This window comes from Somniosus microcephalus, chromosome 6, assembly GCF_052327205.1.
Source record: "Somniosus microcephalus isolate GS21.2 chromosome 6, FLI_Smic_1.0, whole genome shotgun sequence".
NCBI classification, from domain to species: Eukaryota; Metazoa; Chordata; class Chondrichthyes; order Squaliformes; family Somniosidae; genus Somniosus; species Somniosus microcephalus.
In genome coordinates, this window is record NC_140992.1 from 248,716,422 (window position 1) to 248,742,847 (window position 26,426).

At 43.7% G+C, this 26,426-nt stretch overlaps 1 protein-coding gene across 1 annotated transcript in view; it reads right to left on the reverse strand.

Annotated features, from left to right (window-relative positions):
* zfhx3b (zinc finger homeobox 3b) overlaps positions 1 to 26,426 on the reverse strand; it is a 922,100-nt gene that overhangs the window by 655,396 nt on the left and 240,278 nt on the right. The window contains exon 4 of the mRNA XM_085992063.1: positions 19,775 to 20,006. Coding sequence (XP_085848189.1) covers positions 19,775 to 20,006 — 232 coding nt within the window. The remainder of the gene's footprint in view (positions 1 to 19,774; positions 20,007 to 26,426) is intronic.

Below are 26,426 nucleotides of genomic sequence, written 5' to 3' on the forward strand. Positions count from 1 at the left end.
TTGAGGAAATTCTTGATAAGCTAAAAAGGACTGATCACCAACAAGTCCCCTGAGCCAGATAGAATATGATTATAAAATTATAAACTTATAAAATTCTAACAGGACTAGACAAGACTAGATGCAGGAAGGATGTTCCCGATGGCGAGGGAGTCCAGAAACAGGGGTCACAGTCTAAGGATAAGGGGTAAGCCATTTAGGACAGAGATGAGGAGGAATTTCTTCACCCAGAGAGTGGTGAACCTATGGAATTCTCTACCACAGAAGGCAGTTGAGGCCAATTCATTAAATATATTCAAGAAGGAGTTAGATATATTTCTTAAGGCTAAAGGGATCAAGGGATATGGGGAGAAAGCAGGGACAGGGTACTGAGTTTGGATGATCAGCCATGATCTCATTGAATGGCGGAGCAGGCTCGAGGGGCCAAATGGCCTACTCCTGCTCCTATCTTCTATGCCCGTGGGTGCTGAAGAAGACTATGGAGGAGTTTGCAGGGCACTGGAAGATTCACTGGGTATGGTGAGGTTCTGCAGGGTTGGAAACAAGCAAATGTAACACTTAAATATACAAATGTGGAAAATAAGATCCAGGTGACGACAGATCCCTCAGCCTTACATCAATTCTGGTTAAGGTAATGGAAACAAAGAGAGCAGGTTGGAGGGGTACATGTGCTGTAGTAGTTTAACAACAGTCTGCATGAATTTCGGATGAGGTGGCCCAGCTTCTCCTCAATTTCTTTGGAGCTATTACAAATAAAATAGTCAGTGAAATCCCGACGGGTTCAGTTGGACTTGAAAGCCTTTTGAGAAGATCCCACTTGAAAGGCTACTAATTAAATTAAAATCCATGGGAATGAAGGGTAGAATGCCAGACTAGATAAGAAATTATTTTCATAGGAAATGGAAAGCTTGTGTGAAAGGAATAAAAATCAATTTTACAAAATCACACCACCCCAATCGGGAGAGAAAATGGCAGGTTCGCTTCCCAGGGTTATTGGCACATTATGGATGGATTCCCCAATATGTGCCCAGCTTGTGAAGCTCCCTGCTGGGCGTGCAATTTTGTAAAATTAGCCCTATAGTGTCAGACTGGAAGAGGTGTTGAGTGGAGTAATACTTGTTTTGTTGTCTATATAAGGTACCTAGATGCCGAAAGCATGTGTAAGCTTGTTAAGTTTGCAGACAACACTAAAATAGTGAAGGAAAGAACGATTATGATCTCCCATGCTACTGGGTAGACAAATGGCAAATTAAATTTAATACAGACAGTGATAAGTATTGGAAGAAAAATATGCAACATTGCAATGCAATGAAGAGCACATAAGTAGCACAGGAAGACTTTGAAAGGGACTTGTAAGTGCACTATTAATGTCACAATAATGTGACGAAGCAAACAGAATGTTGGGATACATAGAAATGGAATATAAACCTAGAGACTAAGATAAGGATTTATAATGCACTGGTCAGACCTACTTGGAATACTGTGTGTAATCCTGGTTGCCACATTTCAATGCATGCATCAGAAAGCGTGCAAAGAAGAACAAGAAGCATCCCAAGGATATGGGAATGAGCTACGAGGAAAGATTCGAGAAGCTTAAGCTTCACACTCTGGAGAGAAAGTTAAAGGGGGGGGGGGATCTGACTGAGGTTTATGAATCACTAAATGGTGTGGATGAGGTGAACCAGATCTGAGGTCAGAGGGGACATATATTTAAATTAGTGAAAAGTAAAAGAAATACAGATTTTTTTGAATGTTTACTCAAAGATTGATAAACATTTAGAATTAATTACCAGTTCAGGTGGAGAAGCACCTCAGGGCACCCCAAGGCCCTTCACAGCCAACAAAGTACTGATGCAGTAAAAACAGAAAATGCTGGAAATACTCAGCAGGTCAGGTAGCATCTGTGGAGAGTGTTAATGTTTCAGGTCAAAGGTCATCGACCTGAAACATAGAAGATAGGAGCAGGAGTAGGCCATTCGGCCCCTTGAGCCATTCAATGAGATCATGGCTGATCCTCCAAATTCAGTACCTTGTCCCTGCCTTCTCCCCATATCCCTTGATCCCTTTAGCCTTAAGAAATTTATCTAACTCCTTCTTGGATATATTTAATGAATTGGCCTCAACTGCCTTCTGTGGTAGAGAATTCCACAGGTTCACCACTCTCTGGGTGAAGAAATTCCTCCTCATCTCTGTCCTAAATGGCTTACCCCTTATCTTTAGACTGTGACCCCTGGTTCTGGACTCCCCTGCCATCGGGAACATCCTTCCTGCATCTAGTCTGTCCAGTCCTGTTAGAATTTTATAAGTTTCAATGAGATCCCCTCTCATTCTTCTAAACTCCAGTGAGTATAAGCACAATCGACCCAATCTTTCCTCATACGTCATTCCTGCCAACCCAGGTGTCAGTCTGGTGAATCTTCGCTGCACTCCCTCCATGGCAAGAGCATCCTTCCTCAGATAAGGCGACCAAAACTGCACACAATACTCAAGGTGTGGTCTCACCAAGGCCCTGTACAACTGCAGCAAGACATCCTTGTTCCTGTACTCGAATCCTCTCGCCAACATACCATTTGCCTTCTTAACCGCCTGCTGCACCTGCATGCTTACCTTCAGCGACTGGTGCAAAATTTTTTTTTTAAAAAGGACACCCAGGTCTCGTTGCACTTCCCCTTCTCCCAATCTATTGCCGTTCAGATAATAATCTGCCTTCCTGTTTTTGTCACCAAAGTGGATAACCTGGCATTTATCCACATTATACTGTATCTGCCATACATCTGACCAATCACCCAACCTGTCCAAATCATACTGGAGTTTCTCGGCATCCTCCTCACAGCACACACGCCCACCCAGCTTTGTGTCGTCTGCAAACTTGGAGATATTACATCTAGTTCCCTCGTCTAGATCATTAATATATATTGTGAATAGCTGGGGTCCTAGCACCAATCCCTGCGGTACCCCACTAGTCACTGCCTGCCACTCAGAAAAAGACCCATTTATTCCAACACTTTGCTTCCTGTCTGCCAGCCAGTTCTCTATCCAAGTCAGTACCTTGCCCCCAATCCCATGTGCTTTAACTTTACACGCTAATCTCTTATGCGGGACCTTATCGAAAGCCTTCTGAAAGTCCAAATACACCACATCCACTGGTTCTCCCTTATCTATTCTACCAGTTACATCCTCAAAAAATTCCAGTAGATTAGTCAAGCACGATTTACCTTTTGTAAATCCATGTTGACTTTGTCCAATCCTGTCACTGTTTTCCAAGTGCTCTGTTATTACATCTTTTATAATGGATTCTAGCATTTTCCCCACTACTGATGTCAGGCTTACCAGTCTATAATTCCCCGTTTTCTCTCTACCACCTTTTTTGAATAGTGGGGTAACATTAGCTACCCTCCAATCCATGGGAACTGTTCCAGAGACTATAGAATTTTGGAAAATGACCAGCAATGTATCTACTATTTCTAGGGCCACTTCCTTAAGTACCCTAGGATGTAGATTATCAGGCCCTCAATCCCGTCAATTTCCTTAACACCATTTCCCTACAAATACTGCTTTCATTCAGTTCCTCCCTCTCATTAGACCCTATGTTCCCCGACATCTCTGGGAGGTTATTTGTGTCCTCCTTTGTGAAGACAGAACCAAAGTATGTATTTAATTGGTCAGCCATTTCTTTGTTCCCCATTATAAATTCCCCTGATTCTGACTGCAAGGGACCTCCGCTTGACTTCACCAATCTTTTTCTCTTCACATATCGATAGAAGCTTTTACAGTCAGTTTTTATGTTCCCTGAAAGCTTACTCTCATACTCTATTTCCCCCCTCTTAATTAATCCCTTTGTCCTCCTTTGCTGAATCCTAAACTGCTCCCAATCCTCAAGATTGCTGCTTTTTCTGGCCAATTTATATGTCCTCTCCTTGGATCTTATGCTATCTCTAATTTCCCTTGTTAGCCACGGTTGAGTCACCTTTTTTGTTTTATTTTCATGCCAAAAAGGGATGAACAAATTCTGTAGTTCATCCATGCGATTTTTAAATGTTTGCCATTGCCTATCCACCATCAACCCTTTAAGTAACATTCCCCAATCCATCCTACCCAACTCGCGCCTCATACCATCGTAGTTTCCTTTATTTAAATTCAGGACCCTAGTCTCTGAGTCAAATACTTCACTCTCCATCTTAATGAAGATTTCTATCATATTATGATCGCTCCGCCCCAAGGGGCCTCGCACAACAAGATTGCTAATGAATCCTTTCTCATTACATAATACCCAGTCTAAGATGGCCTGATCTCTAGTTGGTTCCTCGACATATTGGTTAATTCTGTCCCTCTCTCCACAGATGTTGCCTGACCTGCTGAGTATTTCCAGCATTTTCTGTTTTATTTCTGATTTCCAGCATCCGCAGTATTTTGCATAAGTACTTATGCAGCATAGTCACTGTTGCAATGTAGGGAAACCTGGCAGCCAATTTGCACACAGCAAATTAGATAAATGACTAGATAATCTAATTTAGTGATGTTGGTTGACAGATAAATGCTTGCCATGACACCAGGTGAACTGCCCTGCTTTCCTTCGATAGTGCCATGGGATGGTTTATATGTCTATATGAGAGGGCAGATGGGACTTCAGTTTTTACATCTCATCCGAAAGAAGATAAAGTGGGATCAAAAACATTGGGGAAGTTCAAGATGAAGTTTGATGCCAGGCAGTGTGAGTTGAAATATTAGAGGGAACAGCTCAGTGGGCTGAAAAGCCTTTTCTTGTCTTTGACATTTTCTTATGCTCTTATCCAACCTGTGCACAAAGTGATCTTTGAGTTTCTTGAACTGACAAGCATAAAGAAGAATAAATGATGGTCATAGGATTGGATTAAGTGCTGAAAGGAGAAGAACACTTCAAATTTCTGCACATTTCTGTTTTTAAGCCACTATAAGTGTGCCCAACATGTTTAGTGTCAAGCAAGGGCAGAGATCCAAATCTGAATGGCTCAATATGGACAGTTTAGGGTTTAAAGGAACCTGGTTCCTTAAGAAAAATTACAGTGTGGAAATTTCCTCCCCAACATGTCTGGAACTAATGTACCAAAGGCTTAAATTTAATTTTTTATAATATCAATTTTATTGCTTATTAATGTTCCTATGCATTAGGAATTGTTTCTATTATTGTTTCACAGTTCAGCCTGGAAAAGAGCAATTCAATTCAGATGATGAAACAATTTTTTTCCCTTCTGAAGGTGCTGACTTGTGCTGGGGTATATGATTTTACAGTTGCCAACAGCCCTCAATTAGCCAAATTTTCATGTGCAACCCTAGGTGGTGAGTGGCAGCAGGTTTTTTTGATGGTGGGAAGTATTATAGCTTCACACGTGCAACTCTTAAGTAGGGGTCACTGGATGCCAATCAGAAGCAGGAAACCTGGCAGAATTGTTTTCCCACTTTGCCTAGGGACATTGGGGCTGATTGTAGTGACTCTATCGCTGCCTTGGCTGTGGTTAAGTGACTCAGTACAAACTGCAGTCTGAATCTTGGACTTTCTTGGTCTGTACGGGTAGTGAATTTAGGCACAGGGGCATCGGGGAGTTCTCCAGATTACAAATAAACAATTTGAATGCACATAAACGTAAAGGCCTAGAAGTTGGGTATAGCCCCGCTTGGGGCGTTAGAATTGGCGCAGCGCAAAGTTTATAACCAGATGCAACTTATCGCCACCTGGCGCGATATTGGGTTGCATCGCCCCTAAAGGTGATTGAGGCGTGAATTCAGGCGTTACACGGGACTCCAAAGGCACTAAACTTCCGGCGCAATCCAATGTCGGAGCGGACGGGCGCAGCGCAGGTGCTCTCAATTACCGATGACCACGAGACTTCCAGGCGCCGGCCAGCTCTTAAAGGGGTGGGTCAGTCAGCTTCAGCATCCACACTCTGCGCCTTGCAGGCCTCAGAATCGGCGCAGGCCCTTCTCTGGCGCTAAAAACTTGGACCAGATGGAGAAGGTGAGACAGAGAGCAGAGCGCTTCACCAATGAGGCTCTGGAGCAATTGGTAGCCGCAGTAGAGCGCCGGCGAGATGTTCTCTACCCAGACAATGGCAGGAGGCCGAATCATAAGGGCTACCGACGAGCTTGGAGGGATGTATGCCAGAGGGTCAACTCCAGCAGCATGGTGACCAGGAGCCCTGTCCAATGCAGAAAGAAATTCAACGACCTCACTCGGGTCGTGAGGGTGAGTGTTGTTTCTGCAAACTTCTGCATCCCTTCATTTGCACCTGACGTTATGGCTACAGGATGGGCTGTTCCCCCTTGGCCATCTGCCAGCAAGCACCCATGGCCCTTTCTGGGCACACACATGCACATTTGACTCAAGGCATCATGTAAGGGCTCTTCCACCATGGGGGGCATGAGATGATCACTCAGGGCATCATGGCCTAGAAATTCATTAAGGCGCCGGCAGCTTTGTGGCCAGTTACCGCCTAAAGAGGGCTTCTGCGCCAATACAGGAGTTTGCGCTGATATTCAGCGCAGCGGTAATTGCGGCGGTAGCCGTTAGCGCTGTGCCGGCACCGATGACGTCATCGGTGTGCGCAGTGCCCTGGTTCCGCCCCGATCCCCATATTTAGTTGCGGCCGCCTCTTCCGCAGCGGCCACAAACAGCGACCAGAAAACGGGGCCGTACTGTAGCCTTAGTGGGGCGCTTTAAGGTGGAGGTGCGGCCGGCCGCTTTTTCGGCGGCCGCCTGCCCGCACCTCCTTCCCCGGCCTCCTCCACCCGCCGCCCCCCCCCCCCCGCGGCATTGCCGGCTGCTTTCCGCGAACCCGGCACTTCTCCGTAGTGCCGGGCTCATTTGCCGGCACAATCCAGCGGCGATCTCCCCGTGGCAGGCACCTCCCCCTTAAGAGGAGGAGGAGGCTTGCAGTACCGCAGCCTGCCGCTCCGCAGCGGGTGGCGCAGCGGCGCCTAGAGCGTTGAAATTCAGTTTCAGCGCCCCAAGCGGGGGCGGGCACACCCTGGAATAGCGCCCGGTTCCGACTTGGGGCGCAAAAACTGAATATCTGACGGTCGCAACTGGCTCCGCGCCCAGCGCTAACTTTTGGGCGCTAGCCAGCTGGCGGGGCCATAGTGAATTTCTAGGCCCATGTAACATAACTTCCCCTCCTTTCCCCTGCAGTCCAAGCTGGCGAGGATTCACAAAGACCAGCTTTGCACCGGTGGAGGACCTCCACAAGTGGTCACTCTCACGGATCTCGAGGAGAGAGTCCACCAGATTCTTGGAGGACGTCTGAGTGGTCCTGTAACCACTGCAGCTGCCGACCCCATTGTTGACAGCGATGGTAAGGTTCTCACCTTTTACAACTGTCTCCTTCCACTTGTTCCCCCCGCCAGCATGCTTTCTCACTGTGGACCCATGTCATAGCCTTGCCGCAATCTGGCATCCCTTGCTGCCAAGCTGTCCTTTTGCTAAAGCCAGTCTTCCACCTCCCTGCTTTCAGATGCTGCATCACCAGCTCGGGAGTCGGGCCCTCAAGCTGCCAGTGCCAGTGCCTCCGAAGGCTCAATGAGAAAATTACTGTCCAACAGAAGGTCAGCAACTCTCTCCAGCAACGATCAGAATGGCCAGCCCAAATGGCTGCAGCTTTTATACTAGTGCTGTCCCCTTTAAAGAGTGCCCCCCGAGTCCGAGAAGGGCCTGGGAACGCTCCATCCAACTGTCACTAATAGCGCCAGGCGGAAAGGTTGCGGGCGCCGCCGAATATCTGGTCCGGGGCGCCAAAAAGGCGTTGCACACTGAAATGACGTCATGATCTGCCTGCGCCCGTGGGCGCGCGCAAAGTGTTAGCGCCAGCGCTAAAAGGATACTCAATATGGGAGGTGGCGCTATATTCACTGCGCCCGCCCGAAAATTGGGTAACGCCCCAATTCTCGGGCTCTTTAGGCACTAATCGCTGGCGCTACCAACCGGATTTCTAGGCCAAAGGATCTTATGACAAATGTATGATTAACAATGGATTTTAGTGTGGTGTTTGTCACAATTGCCTGCGTCATATCTAAACTACAACTTCCATTTATATGGTGCCTCTAAGGTTAAAAAACCATCCCAAGCCAGGAAAGTAGAGAAGGGTGACCAAAAACTTGCTGGAAGAGATGGGTTTTGATGGGAGTTTTTAGAGAAAGAGGAAGGTAGAGAGGTGAAGGGGTTTAGGGAGGGAATTCCAGGTAAGTACAGGAAACTCTCTTTTAACCGACACCTAAATAACCGGAAAACTCTGTTAACCGGCAAAATGCAGGAGTAGGTTCAGGTAAGTTTTACTTCATATTAGTGGCAGTTCCTAGATCTGTGGCTGTGTAACTGGGGTTCGTGCACTTGTTGCTAAGCAACAGGGATGCTTGGTCTGTGGCCGGAGTTCCTGCACATGTTGCTAAGCAACAGGGAAGCCTGGATTTGTTGCTGTGTACGGAGCTCTCGTACCTTTTAACTATAACTCTCTGTAATCCGGACTTTTTGATAAACCGGCACCACGCCGGTCCCATTGGTGCCGGATAATAAAGAGTTTCCTGTAAAGGCTCTTCCACAAATCAGTAAAATATCGACATTACCATGCCATTCTTGCATTCTTGATGACTGCTAACGTACTCATGTTCCTGAAACACATTGCCTTGAGTGACCTACCAATGCAGATCTATAGGAACTCCTGTGTTTTTCTAGGAAAACAACCTGTAAACGGGAAGGACAATGTGAAAGGCGTTCAGCTGCTGAGAAGATGTCTAATTGACATCAAGCTATTCTAAAGCCATCTGACAGGGTGAACAGTTTCAAATTACATAGTTTAGAGAACTGTAACATGTTCTGAGATTTTAAGCCTTTCGCTGTTCTAATTTTCACCTTCTCAGGGATGTATGCCCAGTGTAATCATAATAAAGAAACCATGGCAGATTTCAACACCAAGATCCATTTTCGCACCCGAGGATCAATTATAACACTGTTTTGTTCCCCCTTCAGTCAAAATAGTGGGCCAATGTAGACCACAGCTCCCATTTAAATTGTGCAGATACCTCAAGTGTTAAGAACAGAGTTTGGGGAAGGAGTTATTCATCATACTTCAGACACCAGCAAGCAGGTACAATTTAAATGCAAAACAAAGACTAACGCTCTCCATATGGCTCAGTGGATAAAAACACCTCGTGCTGTGGTATGCAGCCATTCAGATTATGAGGTCCCATACTCAATCCATGATATATGCCGTATTACCTGATCTCAGGTAGAATTGGGGGGAGTTATTACAATTGACCTTTAGCAGTCTGGGTAGGGAGAAGGGCAATAAGTCACTGATGGTTCCCACTCTTCATCACTATCCAATGATGCCAACTGGAGAGTGCCCTCCACAGTCATACAGTGCACTGACGTTCATCGTCTAGGCCCACACGTATGAAGGATGACAAGTCGGGCGAGGTACTGAAGCATTGCTGGTGCCTGTGCAAACATACCCCAGCATGGGCGGCATTTTCATGAGAGGAGGGGAGAAAGGAAAACAAAGATTGAAGATCGGATAACTGGGTCGAAGAACGGGGCAGAGTTCAAATTAGTGCCAACATCTTCACAAAGTTCCTTTCACTTCTTGTAGCAAAGTCAAAGACGCTAATGTTGTTGCCAAGAAAGCTTAGTTCTTACGTACCACTCATAAAAATCGCTTTAGGATATTAAAGACTTTTATGAACAATGTTGTGTCAAGTACTTTACTACTCAGATCAAAAATGATCTTTAACCATAATACAGTCAAACACTCAGTGAGCAAATCATCTGAATTAAAAAGTGACAATGTTAGTCTCTGTATCATTAAAAGAATTACACAAACAGCAGCAATTCATACTTGGCTCAGTTGTTCCAAGTGAAGAATCTCTCTTGCCCAAAGCTTTACCTGTGCATGGCAACATTAGCAGATGCTTGATAGACGCTGGTTACGTGTCTGGCCAAGTAAGCAGATATTCTAACTGGTCATAACAAACCCCTGGGGGGCACGTGGACACAAATCTGTTCCAGGCTTCGAATTTAGAATTTTTCTATGGGAACCAAACACTAATTCCAGGAATTGTCAGCTGGGAACTCCTGGCAGGAGCTGAGAGTAGGAGTAGTGCTAGAAATGGCTTTTAATTTATACCACACAGCAAAACAAAAACAGTACTTTTAAGGCCTGGTTTGAGTAGGAGTTAAATTTAGTTTTGCCAACAGACAACTTACAGGAGCTGCTGTAGTAAGGGTAACTGGCTCTCGGGCTTTTTCCCTGTATGAACGTTGTACTTATTGTATGTGTTGTGGGGGTGGGGAGAAATATTTCAACAATAATCATTTTCATACGGGCTGTACTTTGAGAGCACAGTGATATAAAAGGCACTTACCTCCATTTTGAAAATGCAGTGTCTCGGCTCTCTCTCATGATATTGTTCAGATTATGCTTCTTGATTCTAGTGCACAGGAGGGAGCCTGTGCTAACACACTCAAAACAAACTTAAGTACTTACAACAACTATTCTTAATTTATGTTGGAATTAACGGATATCCACTGCAAATGGTTGCCTGTCAGGTCTGCCGTCACTTTCAATTCGTCACATGGGGAAAAGACTTCCCCTGTGTTCTTTATAAATTGGTTTACGATTTCGCTATAGCTATTCTTCCTCCATGGGCCGAGTTACACAAATTATATTCCTCATGGCTCTCAGCAAATAGCGTGAACAATTCTAAAATAGACAGCTTTGAATACTTTTCAACAGGAATTTGGGGGTGGGGGTGGGGGGCGCAATTCATCTTTTACCAATTTAATACCACCCTAACGAATTAGCAGGAATGCACAGCCACTAAGCACAATTTCTGAGAATGTGATTTTGTTTCCAGGCCATTTATTTTGGAGAAAAACAAGTACGCTCTTGTTTTTCATTAAAAGAAGAATCCATTCCGTTAGTGCCCTACTATTTGCTGAACTGATCCTCGTAATTTGTTAGAGGCAGAAAGTATGCTTTTCAGCAAAACTTGTGCCATCGGCAAAAGCAGTTTGGTCTCTGAGAGGCAGGCATAGAAGCACAAAATTATAGAAATGATAACTGACTGTTAAATATGGAGAAAGACTCAAATGGATGCATGTCGGTGTACACTCCCCCACCAGTGCACCGTGGCTGCAGTGTGTACCATCTACAAGATGCACTGCAGCAACTCACCAAGGCTTCTTCGGCAGCACTTCCCAAACCCTCGACCTCTTTCACCTAGAAGGACAAGGGCAGCAGGCGCATGGGAACACCACCACCTCCAAGTTCCCCTCCAAGTCACACACCATCCTGACTTAGAAGCATATTGCTGATCCTTCATCGTCGCTGGGTCAAAATCCTAGAACTCCCTCCCTAACAACACTGGGAGTACCATCACCACACGGACTGCAGCGGTTCAAGAAGGCGGCTCACCACCACCTTCTCAAGGGCAACTAGGGATGGACAATAAATGCTGGCATTGCCAGCGACGCCCTGATCCCATAAACGAATAAAAAAAAATTAAAAAACACTGCTGTGCAGGTGTTAATTGACTGAACTTTATCAAGAAGCACAGGGACAATTTGGAGAGGTCTGAATTATTAGGATTATCAGCATCCCGCTACTGGCCTACAAACAGTGTAAATAGCACACAGCATTGTTTTTAAACTACATTTTCTACAGGACAATGCGAGAAACCCCTTAAGCATCATTGTGCCTCTACCAAGAGGGTGCTCTGTTTCTATATTAACTTTCCAACTCCTTTGTTGGTGCCTGCTTGCTTGACATGCAGTGATGGTCCTACATTGCTGAATGGAGCCTCCCCCTTCAGCTTGCACTGTCGAAACATCATGCTTCAACTGTCTGTAAAAATCATCCCAACATTAATCCGTTCAATCTCAAGTTCTATTCAGACACCAGCAGGAGACATATCTGGCAGGAATCACTTCAGATGGTCATAGTCTGATAGGAAGATTCTTGGGTCATTACAGCTGCAACAACTGGCCAACCATGACATCTACCCAAATTTCAGACTTTCCAAATGCTCTGGGTCCAATGAATGACACACAAGCGAACACTTGCCTACGTGGAGGCCAAATTTTGCAAAACAGCTCCAATCTTTGAATATTAGGTGGCTTGTGATGTCAACTCTACTCAACAACTGTGGTTGTCTGGCCTCTGACCTTTAGCCGCCACCCCCGCCCTTGACAGCCTCTTTGTGACCTCCTCACAATTTACTTTCTCACCTAGCTTTGTACCGTTAGCAAACTTGGATACATTACACTTGCTCCCCTCATCTAAGTCATTGATATAGATTGTAACTAGCTGAGGCCCAAGCACTGATCCTTACGGTACCCCATTGGTTACAGCCTGCCAACCCGAAAATGACCTGTTTATTCCTACTCCCTGCTTTCTGTCCTTTAACCAGTCCTCAATCCATGCTAATATATTACCCCCAATCCCATGAGCCCTAATTTTGTGTAATAACCTCTTGTGTGGCACCTTATCGAATGCTTCCTGAAAATCCAAATACACCACATCCACTGGTTCCCCCTTATCTACCCTGCTATTTACAACCTCAAAAACTCAAACAGGTTTGTCAAACACGATTTTCCTTTCATAAATCCATGTTAACTCTGCCCAATCATGTTATGATTTTACTTCTAACTACTATTTACAAATAAGATAATTATACAGAAACAGAAAGATACAGCAAAAAGCTGATAGTACAAATACTTAGAAAAGAATAAAGATTGAATCAGTCCACAGGGGCTAAATACCTTCTTTACAATGTCATTCTTACACAGTCAGGTAATCCTTGCTGATGTGGTGATTATACTTAGGTGAGGTGACATTTTTGTCTAGTATATGGAGTGCAAAGTGAAGATTATCCAGTTTGGTGGATCCCTGACATGAAGTTGGCCGAGCTGGCCTTGTACTTTCCCTTGTGAATTTACTGGGTAAGCCTCAATCAAATAATTTTGGAGCTCCTCGCTGGATACCTGACTGCGAGGAGAATCAGCCTTGGTTGGGGGGGCGGTAGAAGAATTACCGCTGGGCTCCAGAGCCACTGACTCCATCCCTCTCCCTGGGCACTCTCTGAGGCTGAATCACACCGTTCACAACCTTAGGCATCCTATTTGACCCCAAAGTGAGTTACCTCTAGACTCGATTATTCCAATGCTCTCCAGGCCAGCTTCCCATCTTGCACCCTCTGTAAACTTGAGCTCATCCCAAACTCCTCTGCCTGTATTCTGACTTGTACCAAGTCCCGTTCACCCATCACCCTTTTGCTCACTGACCTACATTGGCTCTCGGTCCAGCAACACCTCGATTTTAATATTCTCATCCTTGTTTTCAAATCCCTCCATGGCCTTGCCCCTCCCTATTGCTGTAAACTCCTCCAGCCCTATAGCCCTCCGATATCTCTGCGCTCCTCCAATACTGGCCTTTTGCGCATCCCCGATTTTAATCGCTCCACCATTGGCAGGTGTGCCTTCAGCTGCCTAGGTCATAAACTCTGGAGTTCCCTCCCTAGGTCTCTCCGCCTCTCTCTTCTCCTATAAGACATTCCTTAAAACCTACCTCTTTGACCAAGCTTTTGATCACCTGTCCTAACATCTCCTGCGGGGCTCGGTTTCAAGTTTTATTTATTTCAAACTCCTGTGCAGCGCCTTGGGATGTTTTACTATTTTAAAGTGCTATATAAATGCAAGTTGTTGTTGTTGTTGAACCTTAGTAAGGAAAGACAGCTTCCACTTTAACTCTGGTTATTGCTAAAACACTTTTATCCTGTGTGTCTAAAGTCAAATAAAGATAAATACGTGAAGAATGGCTACTTGTGAAAAATACCAGAAAGCACCCAGCCTTGTGGAACTATGCTCCAGCAAGGAGCCAGTGCCTTAAAAGGAGGATGATCGGAAAGAAGAAAATTGGTGCAAGAAAAAAAAACCAGAATATTTCCTTGATACTAATAAGATTAATCTTAATATTGACCACTATGCAACATACTTGTATATTACAATAGGTGAGATTCTATATCCTTTCGATAATTAATTCAAAAACAATTTCTCAGCATATTTAATTTAGGCTTGAGCATAAACGTCATAAGTTACAGAAAGAGTTAAGGTACTGAAGAAGCAAGTGAAGAATGTGTTAAAGCAGCACACAAGATGGTGTGCACATTCAAACTGTGCGCACTCAAAACATTTCTCCTGATTCTTGAGCCTGTCCTAAGAAATTACTTTGGTGCTGACCCATAAATCCAGGCCATCTTTGTTTTAACAAGCAAGAGACCTTTGGCTGCTTTATGGCAGAGCCCCAACCACAAGGAGTCTCAAGTTCTAACTGAAATCATAATCATTATGAAGAAGGAAATTAAATATATCAGTGGAGAATATTTTCATAGCAGAAACCTTTTGAGGCCCATTCCAGGCCCACTCTGCTAGCAGTGCTTACTAATGTTTTTGCCCTCTGATGGGGTTTGGTTCATTATCAAATTAATCAAATCAAGATGCCCAGGGAATGTGAGTCAGTGCTCCCTGCATGTTAGGCTGAAGTTCTTGTGCACAGACATCGCCCTTACTTGCATAGTTATTAAAAAGGCAATATCTGACCTCTGTGGTAAAGTATTTTTTAAAACTCCAAAAACAACAATGTGGTTAAAACATTATTAAAAAAGACATATTAGCAATTATATACTCATTACAGTGTTCCAGGAAAACACCAAAAAGAATCTAAAGTACAGTATTTATGCACCCATACTAAAAGCTGTCACTAAATTTTGCCATTTCAATTATTGTCTGTATGGAACTACTTTTCCGTACGGGAGGAACGAGGGGGTATAGTGGTAATGTCACTGGACTAGTAATCCAGAGACCTGGACTCATGATCCAGAGACGTGAGTTCAAATCCCACCACAGCAGCTGGGGAATTTAAATTCAGTTAATTAAATAAATCTGGAATAAAAAGCCAGTGTCAGTAATGGTGACCATGAAAGTATCAGATTGTCATTAAAAACCCCATCTGGTTCACAAATGTCCTTCAGGGAAGGAAATCTGCCATCCTTACCCGGTCTGGCCTATATGTGACTCCTAGACCCACAGCAATGTGGTTGACTCTTAACTGCTCTCTGTGGTTCAAGAAGGCAGCTCACCACCACCTTCTCAAGGGCAATTAAGGATGGGCAATAACTGCCAGCCTTGCCAGCAACACCCACATCCCTGGAACAAATTTAAAAAAAACTTTTGGGTCAGATATCCAGAGACACAAGTCCATGGTGCAGAAAATTATAAACAAGAGGAAAAACTGCTTGTAAAATAATAAAAACGATAGACCAGCTAAAATGTATCAATTCTAAAAGTGAAAAAAGGAGGCGCTCATTTTTAAAATTCATTTTCAGTGGCAGATATAGCCCTTTAAGCATGTCTGTTAGCATTAGAAAGCCTTGCAGTTACTCACTGAAATACATTCCATGTTAGTTTGCCTCAGATCTGTTGCAGATCGGTGTAATTGTCCTGCTAATGGCTTTTCTTCCAGTAGAACACAGTGTACTTAGTTTTTAAAAATTCTAAGACCTGATAATTGGAGAACTGACCTCTCTGCTGATCAGAGATTTCCTCTGAAGAATGCACCTTAATGTCACATGATGACACGTTGGTAATTACTGATTCAAATCATCTGTGACCAGTCTTAAGAAACCGATTTCATTTGAAGAACATTCAAGCTACAAAAACTCAGATTTCCAAATATATTTGCAATGATTAATAATCTGAGTTTTACTTCGGAGTTGAGTTGAAATTTTACGCTCGATTTTGCTGACCCTTGCTGTCAGGGTATGCCCAGATCTCCAAGCACAAATGTGACTAAAAAAGAGGCAGAAGCCTGGCAAACCAAGTCTCTGCCCCTTTAATGTTGCGCCAGGATTTCCGGGGGATGGGGGAGGGGGGAGGGGAGGGGAGGGGGAGGGGAGGGGAGGGGCGGTGGGCAGGGTTTGGCCAACGCCTGCAGTAGGCAAAGGTCAGTTAGAGGCATGTAGACTAGCTGCGATGAGACATTCCCAGCCTCCTGGTTTATTTTTCCTGAGGGGTCATCAGCCAGATCAGTGCAGGGGTGCCCTGTAAACATGGCACTGTGACCTGCCACCAGACCCCCGCCAATTGGAAAGTCTGTTGGGGATCCTGGTAGAAGGCCATAGTGTGGAGGCAGGCACTTCTTTCAAACTTTTAAATGCCCTATTAAGTAACAGTGTTATTGGAACCTTCTGGCTGTCAATCTCCACCGACAGCCAGAAGGTCCTAATCTTGGAGGCCCAACACACCCAATCAACATCACTAAAACAGATTATCTGGTCATTATCACATTGCTGTTTGTGGGAGTTTGCTGTGCACAAATTGGCTGCCGCGTTTCCTACATTACAATAGTGACTACATTTTAAAAAGTACTTCATTGGCTGTAAAGCACTTTGGGACGTCCGGTGGTCGTGAAAGGCGCTATATAAATGCAAGTCTTTCTTTCTTTTTTTCACTTCAGGGGCCTGCTCTAAGTCCAACCCAGGCTTATGAAAGGCTCTATTTGTTTCCAGTAAGGATCCTTTGTGAATGAGGTTGGGCAGTCTCAATCCAGTTCCTAGTGCAAAATAGGCCGACAGCATAAACTATCCCTAATTGAGCACCAATTGGCAATGCTACTCAGATAGTTATTGTCAGAAATGGGAGAAAAGTACCTACTTGGTGCATGTCGAGGATGCCCTTCTGAGAATAAGGCTGAACTACGTTGCTATGACAGAGTCAAGGGAGCTTTAATGTGCATATGCTAAACTGGAGTACCTGATGTTGGCACTGAGTGAATGAAATTGAAAGTGCACCGATATCTAGCTGCAACATTCCTCACCTTGAAGAGCATAAAAAGCAGACAAATCATCTAGGAGACCGAGGGAAAACACGATTCAATACCAACTGGAATGTGAACTAACAAATGGTATGAGTAATGTCGACAAAGATAGCTGCAGGCTGAATTGTCCCAGCCTCCTGACCAAAGGAGCTCAGCACGACTGGGAGCAGAGGAGCAAATTAATTGACATGTATGTAAATTTATCATCTGAGCTATAAGAATGATATTCCTATTGTATGATATGACATTTAGCCATGACTATCAGACTTTATATAGTATCCTACCAGATGCTGATGCAAATGTCAACATGTTTGAAAAATCTGATACTTCAACATTGTCCATTTTTTTAAATAATAAAGTAAAATGATATCTGTATTTATATAATGCCTTCACAGTGAAGTTCTCTGAGTACTTCACACAATAACTCACTTTTGAAGCACAGTGACTTGTTATGTAGGTTTGTATATGTCAGCAATTTTACTGAAATGTCAACTTTTCCAGAATTTCTGCAAATTCTTCCAAGAGCCATTTCCAAGAGGAATAGCAAACCGGCTAGCATTAAATGTTATCATCTGCTCCATTTTCATTATTAATATTGCACTATGACAACAGTAACGCTGGTGTAAAATATGATGAAATAAACAGTTTCAGGTGGATGTAAATGATCCCCTGCCACTATTTGAAGAGGAGCAGGGGAGTTTCCCAGTGCCCTGGCCAACAGTTATCTCTCAAACAATACCATCAAAGAAACAGAACAGCTGGCCATTTATCTCACTGCTCTTTGTGGGTCCTTGTTGCGCGCAAACTGGCTGCCACATTTGCCTGCATTACAACAGTGACTACACTTGAAAAAGTGCTTTGGGGCATCCTGAGAATATGAAAGGCTCTAAATTAATGTAAGTTCTTTCTTCCTATCTCACAGAAATAATGCAGGACAATCAACACTCTACCCAGGTTTAAATCTGTCAAAAGGTTCAAAAAACCCATGGCTAACAGTACTAAGGCAGTCTGGTAATTTTTCAGATCTACTATTCATATTGTTTTAAAAATATAGCCGTTCCCTAATGGACAATTGCCTAGCCCTTTTTCACTTCTGGTGAGGTCATCTGCTAAACCCAACTAGTTTATAAGGTTGGATTGCTAAGTACTGTACTTGGAACCAAAATTGCCATGTCATAGTTTCCCCACAGAGGGTAATAAATTTAAAAATGCGACTGAATTTCTGCTCAAAGATCAGATTATCTGTACTGCAGTACTCTTAGCAGGTCAAGTGCCAAGACCAACATACTGACTTCAATGGGAAAGAAAATCAAGCATGGTATAAAATGGGCTGCCTATTTGCTATCAGCCCATTTTGCACTTCTGGCATTGGCCAATTTCACTCCCAGAGTCATTACTTGTGGCCACTGGCCCCATACAGAAACAGTAAGACTATCCTCGCTGGAAGATCAGCGACATTGTTTAGGGAGGTAAATCTGAGCTGTTGCTAAAGATCTGGTTGTCCATGCAACTATTTTATTTTTCTGATCAATTCACTTGTACTCATCAAGGAACTGCGTGATGCAGAATCCTCCTGCTCTTGGATTTTGGTTATTATTTGCCCTGAAGGCATTAAGAGTGAAGTACTTTGCATGGGGCTGGAGTCACAAGTAGGTCAAACTGGGTAACAGTAGCAGACTTCATTCCCTGAAGGACATTAGTGAACCAGTTGGGTTTTACAATGATCTGGCAGCTTTCATGATAATTTATTCTAGTTCCAGCCCACAAATGATCACTGAGATTTATTGAATTCAATTTTACAATTTGCCATGGTGGGATTTGAACTTATAACTTCTATTTTGCTCGCCCAGTACCACAACCTAGGCTACCATCAGGAAATTACCTGCAGGGCCATTTAAATAAAAATTGCATTACCCACTTACCCAGGCTACTAGACAATTCAGTTATTTCCAGCCTTGAAATTTATAATTATACCAGTCTCATCTTTACATTTTTGCTCCTATTTTCTCTTTGCCTACATCCTTTTGAAATGAATGCTGCTCAAATGCAGTCAGTTGAGACAGGCAAGTCATTAATTTTGCCATGAGACCCAATTTTTGCTCCATAAGTCTACAGTCACTTGGTGGCTTGTTCACTAGGTAGTGGGGAGTGCAGGGGAGAGAAGACTCTGCCCCATGGTTAAAGTCATGAAGTCATGCAATTATTGGTAGAATTCTTGCTTGCAATTTTTTTAAAGCACCTTTGTAGTTAAACATATTGCATAAGTTAAAAACAATAAAGTTGCTAGCATTGTCCTTTGCTTCCAACTGTCTGGGATCCTACTCAACCAAAGAAACTAATTATACATGAGGGACATGGTAATGTTTAACTGGGATCAGTGATTGCTTTACAACAACTATCCTAAGACTACAGGTCTATCTTTTTGCATAGTGAACATTTAGTTCAAGTGTGCCACAATGTGTCACTGCCATTATTATTGCCATTGATGCCAGTAGCAGTAAAAGGTAAGACAAGGGTAATGGAGTGACATTCAAGGTCCTTTCGTTCGTCCAGTTAAGTGGGAAATACCAAATAATACAATTTTCCTGGCTTTGTAAGTGTAGATTTGTTTTAAAAAGAGAAAACGATTACATCAAGATTAGTTCCTATTTTTAATGTGCTCTTCATAAAAGAAATAAAATCTACCGTAATGTTTAAATTGATTCATTCCCTTCAGAATCTACATCAAACATATTCCACTATCTGAAGTATTTTGATGAATGAACTCGTGTCAAGAAACAATTTTCTTAAATGAGTTTATTAACCTCTAGACTTTGGCGGGTCAAGGAAAAAGGATTGGACTAGCTTTGTGAGATTCATGTTAGAAACCAATGGGTACTTACCAGTCTCAGCAGCAGGACACTTGCGAATGGTGAAGATTTGCCCAAGGTCATCATCGTCCTCCGGCAAGCCCTTCTGCAGCCGCTGTAATTTGCGTAGGCTCTCACTGCGTTGGTGCTTCATGGAGCGTACGTGCTGGATCAGGTTAAGTTTCGCCTTGGTAGAGTAGTTACACAGTGAACAATGGTAGTAACATGCTTCAGCCTCCACCGTGCTGTCATGTTGCTGCAAGTGCTAAAAAATGGGAGGAAAAAAAAAATCAGCATTTAACACCACTGATATAATACCACTGTTATATTTTATGTTTTTACAAGTATATTTTCCTTATTTGTTCACAAACATATTTACTAATACTGGCTATTTCTTCAGTTTACTCCCACAGGAGAGACACTGAGGTGGTAGAGACAACACAAATTATCCTTCTGACCCACTTCTGCCCACAAAGTGCTCTATTCGTGCTATACTGTACTGACCAAGCAGTGCTGTAATGCTACCACATGTTATGCTTCCTATATGTAAATATAAGCTGCCAATTACTAAAACAAGGAGCCATTCGCATGCATTTGCTTATTTTCTCTTCCAGTGACGGTGCATGTCAACCCACAGTTCTGATGCTGTAGCATTTGTTCTTGGCTCCAGAGCTTGCGGAGGTACTGGCCATAATATTCCGATCCTCCTTAAGACATGGGGGTGGTGCCAGAGTACTGGAGAATTGCAAATGTTACACCATTGTTCAAAAAAGGGTGTAAAGATAAATCCAGCAACTACAGGCCAGTCAGTTTGACCTCGGTAGTGGGGAAGCTTTTAGAAACAGTAATCAGGGACAAAATTAACAGTCACTTGGACAAGTATGGATTAATTAAGGAAAGCCAGCACGGATTTGTTAAAGGCAAATCATGTTTAACCAACTTGATTGAGTTCTTTGATGAAGTAACAGAGAGAGTTGATGAGGGTAATGCAGTTGACGTAATGTACATGGATTTCCAAAAGGCGTTCGACAAAGTGCCAAATAATAGACTTGCCAGCAAAGTTGAAGCCCATGGAATAAAAGGGACAATGGCAGCATGGATACAGAATTGGCTAAGTGATATGAAACAATGAGTTGTTGTGAACGGTTGTTTTTCGGACTGGAGGAAGGTATACAGTGGTGTTCCCCAGGGATCGGTTCTAGGACCACTGTTTTTCTTGATATATATTAATGACTTGGACGTGGGCACTATTTCAAAATTTGCAGGTGACACAAAACTTGGAAGTATAATGAACAGTGAGGAGGAGAGTGATAGACTTCAGGAAGACGTAGACAGGCTGGTGAAATGGGCGGAGAGGACATATAAACTGAAATGGTACAATCCTGAAGGGGGTGCACAAACAGAGAGACCTGGGGGTATGTGTGCACAAATTGTTGAAGGTGGCATGGCAGGTTGAGAAAGCAGTTAAAAAGGTTTACAGGATCCTGGGCTTCATGAATAGAGGTATAGAGTACAAAGGCGTGGAAATTATAATGAACCTGTATAAAACACTGGTTCGGCCCCAACTGCAGTACTTATTGCAATTCTTGGCACCACACTTTAAGAAGGTTGTGAAGGCCTTGGAGAGGGTGCAGGAAAGATTTACAGTAATGATTCCAGGCATGAGAGACTTCATTTACGTTGATAGACTGGAGAAGTTGGGGTTGTTCTCCTTGGAGCAGAGAAGATTGAGAGGAGATTTGATAGAGGTGTTCAAAATCATGAGGGGTCTGGACAAGTAGATAGAGAGAACCTGTTCCCATTGGTAGAAGGGTCGAGAACCAGAGGACACAGATTTAAGGTGCTTGGCAAAAGAACCAAAGGCGACGTAAAAAGTGAGTGGTTAAGATCCGGAATGCACTCTCTGAAAGGGTGGTGGAGGCAGATTCAATCACGGCTTTCGAAAGGGAGTTGGATAAGTATCTGAAGGAACGAAATTTGCAGGGCTACGGGGCAAGGGTGGGGGTGTGGGACTAGCTGAAGTGCTCTTGCAGTGAGCTGGCTCGGGCTCGACGGGCCGAATGGCCTCCTTCTGTGCTGTAACCATTCTATGATTCCTGAAACAGAGAGCGTTAACCAACGAAGAGTACTAACAACAGCCACTGAGATTGCCACAGGCTGGATTTTCCTACTCTCCCAACAGGTGAAGATAATGTGGACACACATAACTGGGTGGATAGTGGGGGGGTCAGTAGAAGAGCAAGTCAGAAATATTGGAAAATCTCATGGCTGGAAGCAAGCACAGGGGTAATTTTGCGAACCTGTTTTGCCAGCTGGTAGGGAGAATCAGGAATTCAGAGGTACACTGCTTGTGATTTTCCAATCATTCATTTTCATGCTGAGAACCTTCCCCCAATACTGTTAAAGTACCTATTTTTAAATAAGGAAACAATACCTGCCATTCTTCAGGACTACCCTCTGTTCTGACATATCCCCTACATATTTTAGCCAGTGATTCTGCTAAAGGTCCTTGAGTTCCCCAAGAGCGCTAGGATGAATTAGAGCTAGGCCAGTTAGGAGTGAAATCAGGAAGCATTTGTTCACACAAAGGGTAGTGGCAATCTGGAACTCTCTCCCCCCAAAATGCTGCGGACACAGAGTCAATTGAAATTTTCAAGACTGAAACTGACAGATTTTTGTTAGGTAAGAGTATCAAGGGATATGGAGAAAAGGCGGGTAAATGGAGATGAGGCATGCATCAGCCATGATCTCATTGAACGGCAGAAGAGGCTCAAGGGGCTGAATGGCCTACTCGTGTTTCTATGTGCCTATGAATCTCATGCAGCCCAGGTGCTTTATTTACTTGGATGGTATTCAAGTATCCAGCCACTAACTCAGTAGGAATGTTAATTTTTTTTTTACATCCCTCAATCTCACTGTCATGCAATAACCACTTTGCTTTGGCCTCTAAATAGTCCTGTTGCTTGTAAATATTGAACTAAAGAACGTATTTAATTTTTCAGCTATGACCACTTCATTAACTTTGACACCTGTGTCTGAAGCGAGTATTTCTTTCCCCATTACACTTGAAATTTTTATTATCAGTTGTCCTAATTTCATAAACAATTCTAAATTTGTATACTCGCTTGGCTCTTTCAACAGTTCTTTTACAACTTGAGCTTTTCCTTTGTTGACCTCGACTATCTTCTCTCACTGTATTGAGATGTTCTTGCTTTATCCTCAAAAGCTTTCATTACCGTGCCTGGTGTCCAGATTGGTCTTCTACCCCCACCATTTTTAACATATACATACGCTGTACTACCTTTTGTGCCTGTTTCATTTAGCTACCACACTGACCCCTTTTCAGCCCTGCCCCATTCTCCTCTTACCTGTTTGAGCATCCTTCTAAAATATGCCTTCCCAAAGTTTAATGGTCTAATGCTACTGTTAGTCTTGGCTTTCCCTTTCTTTACCCTTAACCTTATGACCCCATTTACCAGCTGCTCCCCCACCTCAACGCTTGATATAATGTCCCTATTGTTTGGCAGCATTAGGTCAAGTACAGCTTCATTTCTATTCATTCCCATAACATTTTAGTTCAAGTAGCAGTCCTTTACCACATCCAGAAATTCCTGACTCCTAGCAGTCCCAAACACCATTTGCCGTCTAGGTAGTTAAACCCCCCCCCCCGTTATTAAAACATTGCCATTGCTGGATGCTTTCCTTACTTCCCCGTGGAATATCTGATCAATCTCGGGTGTTTGGTCTAGCAGTGGGCAACAAATTCCCACAAGTAGCTTTTCCTTGTTTCCCTCATTTAACTGTATCCCAAGTGATTCGGTCTCCCCTGGGGCCTCTTTTATGTCATGGCTTTCCTGGACCTTTATGTTATCCTTTATATATCCTCCACCCCCACACATACATCTATGTCTTCTAAACAGTTTATACCCTTCTAGTGTCATGCCTCGCTTGCGCTCCTTCCTCTACTGTTTGATTTCTAACATTTATATATATCCCCTCCACTCCACTCACCCTTTCCCCCATTCATGCTAGTTTTTAAAAATTCATTCTTGGGGTGCAGGCACTGCTGGCATGACCAGCATTTACTGCCCATCTCTACATACAACTGAATGGCTTACTCGACCATTTCTGAGGGCAGTTATAAGTCATCCATGTTGGTGTGGATCTGGAGTCACATATAGGTCAGACTGGGTAAGGACGGTAGATTTCCTTCCCTAAGAGGTATTAATGAACCAATTGAGTTTTTACGACGCTCTGACAGCTTCATGGTCACTTTTACTGATACCAGCTTTTTATTTCCAGATTTCGTTCAAAAAACTTAATTCAAATTCGCAAACTGCCATGGTGGGATTTTAACACATATTCTCTGGATTACTAGTCCAATAACATAACCACTACACTCCTGTACTCAATCTCTCACTGTTTATTATTACTTACCCTGTGACTCATTTTAATTCAGCATTGCCTTCCTGTACTACACTTATATCTGATTTTTTTTGTCTCCTATTTAAATCTATGTGCCTATCTTGTACAAGCCTTTCTTCCCCCATCTTACTAGTTTAATTACCCTTCCATCTTTTGAGTGTACCTCAGTCCCTCTTCTGTTTACGTGATGTACATCCAGTCAGTACAGATCTCTCCTTTCCAAGAGGACATTCCAGTTCCCTAGAAACCTAAACCTTGCTCTCTATGCCACATCCTTAGCCACATATTCACAGAAATCACAGAAACCCCACAGTGCAGATAGAGGCCATTTCGGCCCATCGAGCCTGCACTGACACATATCCCACCCGATCCCCGTAACCCCTACACCAACACATATCCCACCCTATCCCCGTAAGCCCACATATTTTAATCCCCCTAACACTAAGGGTCAATTTATCATAGCCAATCAACCTAACCTGCACATCTTTGGACTGTGGGAGGAAACCGGAGCACCCGGAGAAAACCCACGCAAACACGGGGAGAATGTGCAAACTCCACACAGACAGTCACCCGAGGCCGGATTCGAACCCGGGTCCCTGGCGCTGTGAGGCAACAGTGCTAACCACTATGCCACCGTGCTGCCCAAATATTGATGAATCCTATTTGAGCCTGCTTTACTGTTCCTGCATGTGACTTTGGTAGTTTTCCCTCCCTTAAGCTTGTTCCCTGAAATTATTTTTGAAGTACTGCTGGACTCCCAACTTTGATTCCTTCTTGATCTAAGCCACAATATACAGGGAAGACCTCTGATGTAAAAAGACTACTGAGCACTTGGTTTGAGTATCAAACAAGGCTTTAATCAACTGTTTCAAAACCATGAGATTTCTGGTTATACCACTAGTTCCTGGTTACAGAAACATCCTGAGCAAGCTGGGCCCACGCCCGAGTGTTTATACTCCTTGGACGGCGCCACCAGCTGGCTGCCCAGTGTTACTTCATGAGTCATAATAAGATTCATGACAACCTCTACAGAAGCATTCATATTACAGATTAAAGTGGAAATTTGGGTGGGATGAGGGGGTGAGGAAAGGCCTCACTCCCCATGACCATCACAATTTTTGGACAACGAGGCAAAGAGGATCAATGAAAGAACATGGGAAATGTTTTGAAAGAAGCTTGTCCTGAGATGAAACCAAAAGAAATGGGGAGACGGTTCTACCATCACCTGCTAATTGTCAACCAACAAAAATCCACTCAAGCTATTTACCACAAATCACAACTTTTTCTGTACAACACGAATTCAAAGACTCTCCAGTCATGCAATTAGCAAGATGCAAATTCCAATCTAAGACACATGACAGATTTGACGCAAGTGAATCCTTTGAATACTCAGTTTATTCATATACAAAAAAGAAAATACTGCAGATGCTGGAAATCTGAAATAAAAACAGAAAACGCTGGAAATACTCAGCAGGTCAGGCAGCATATGTGGAGAGAGAAATAGAGTTAACGGTTCAGGTCGATGACCTTTCGTCAGAACTGGAAAAAAGCAGTGGCTTTCTCCAGTTCTGGCGAAAGGTCATCGACCTGAAATGTTGGGCTGGATTTTCATTGAGGAGTCGGGACTACAACTTTTGGGGTTGTAGTCCCGCCTCCATCGAGTTCTAGCCAACCCACGCAATTTAGGCTTGATTGACCTTGTTGAGCCCGCCCAGCGGGCTCAGCAGGCCAATTAAGGGCCACCCGGCAACAGGTGACATCACAGATTGAAATTTCATCTGTCAAGACCTTTTGACAGATGAAATATCAGTGTTTGACAGCTGTTTGAAGCTGTCAAACACTGACAATCTGTACTCCAGGTTAATTCCTTCCTCTCAGGATGATTTAGAGATCTCCCCGGAACAGAAAGCAGGGGCTGCAGATTTTGACAGCTGGCGGCCATTCTGCTTTCTGTGCCGGTGAGATGAGGGACTCCCGAGACCTGAAGGAAGGAAGGCTGTAAAGGTTAGTAGAACTTCTTTAAACACTTCACACAGACCAAACACACTTGCCTCTGCACTCATGCACCCATCACTCGCCTGAACACCGGACATCTCGACCCCTCCAAGCCCTTCATCCCGATGGCCCGCCTCGCTAACTTGGCGTGGTTTGGAGCCGTCAGGAATCCCACATTGCAACAATGAAAATAGGGATTAGGCAAAAAACTGCCTGTTAACTACCTGTTAACAGGCAGTTAATTGGCACTAATCCCCTTCCCGCC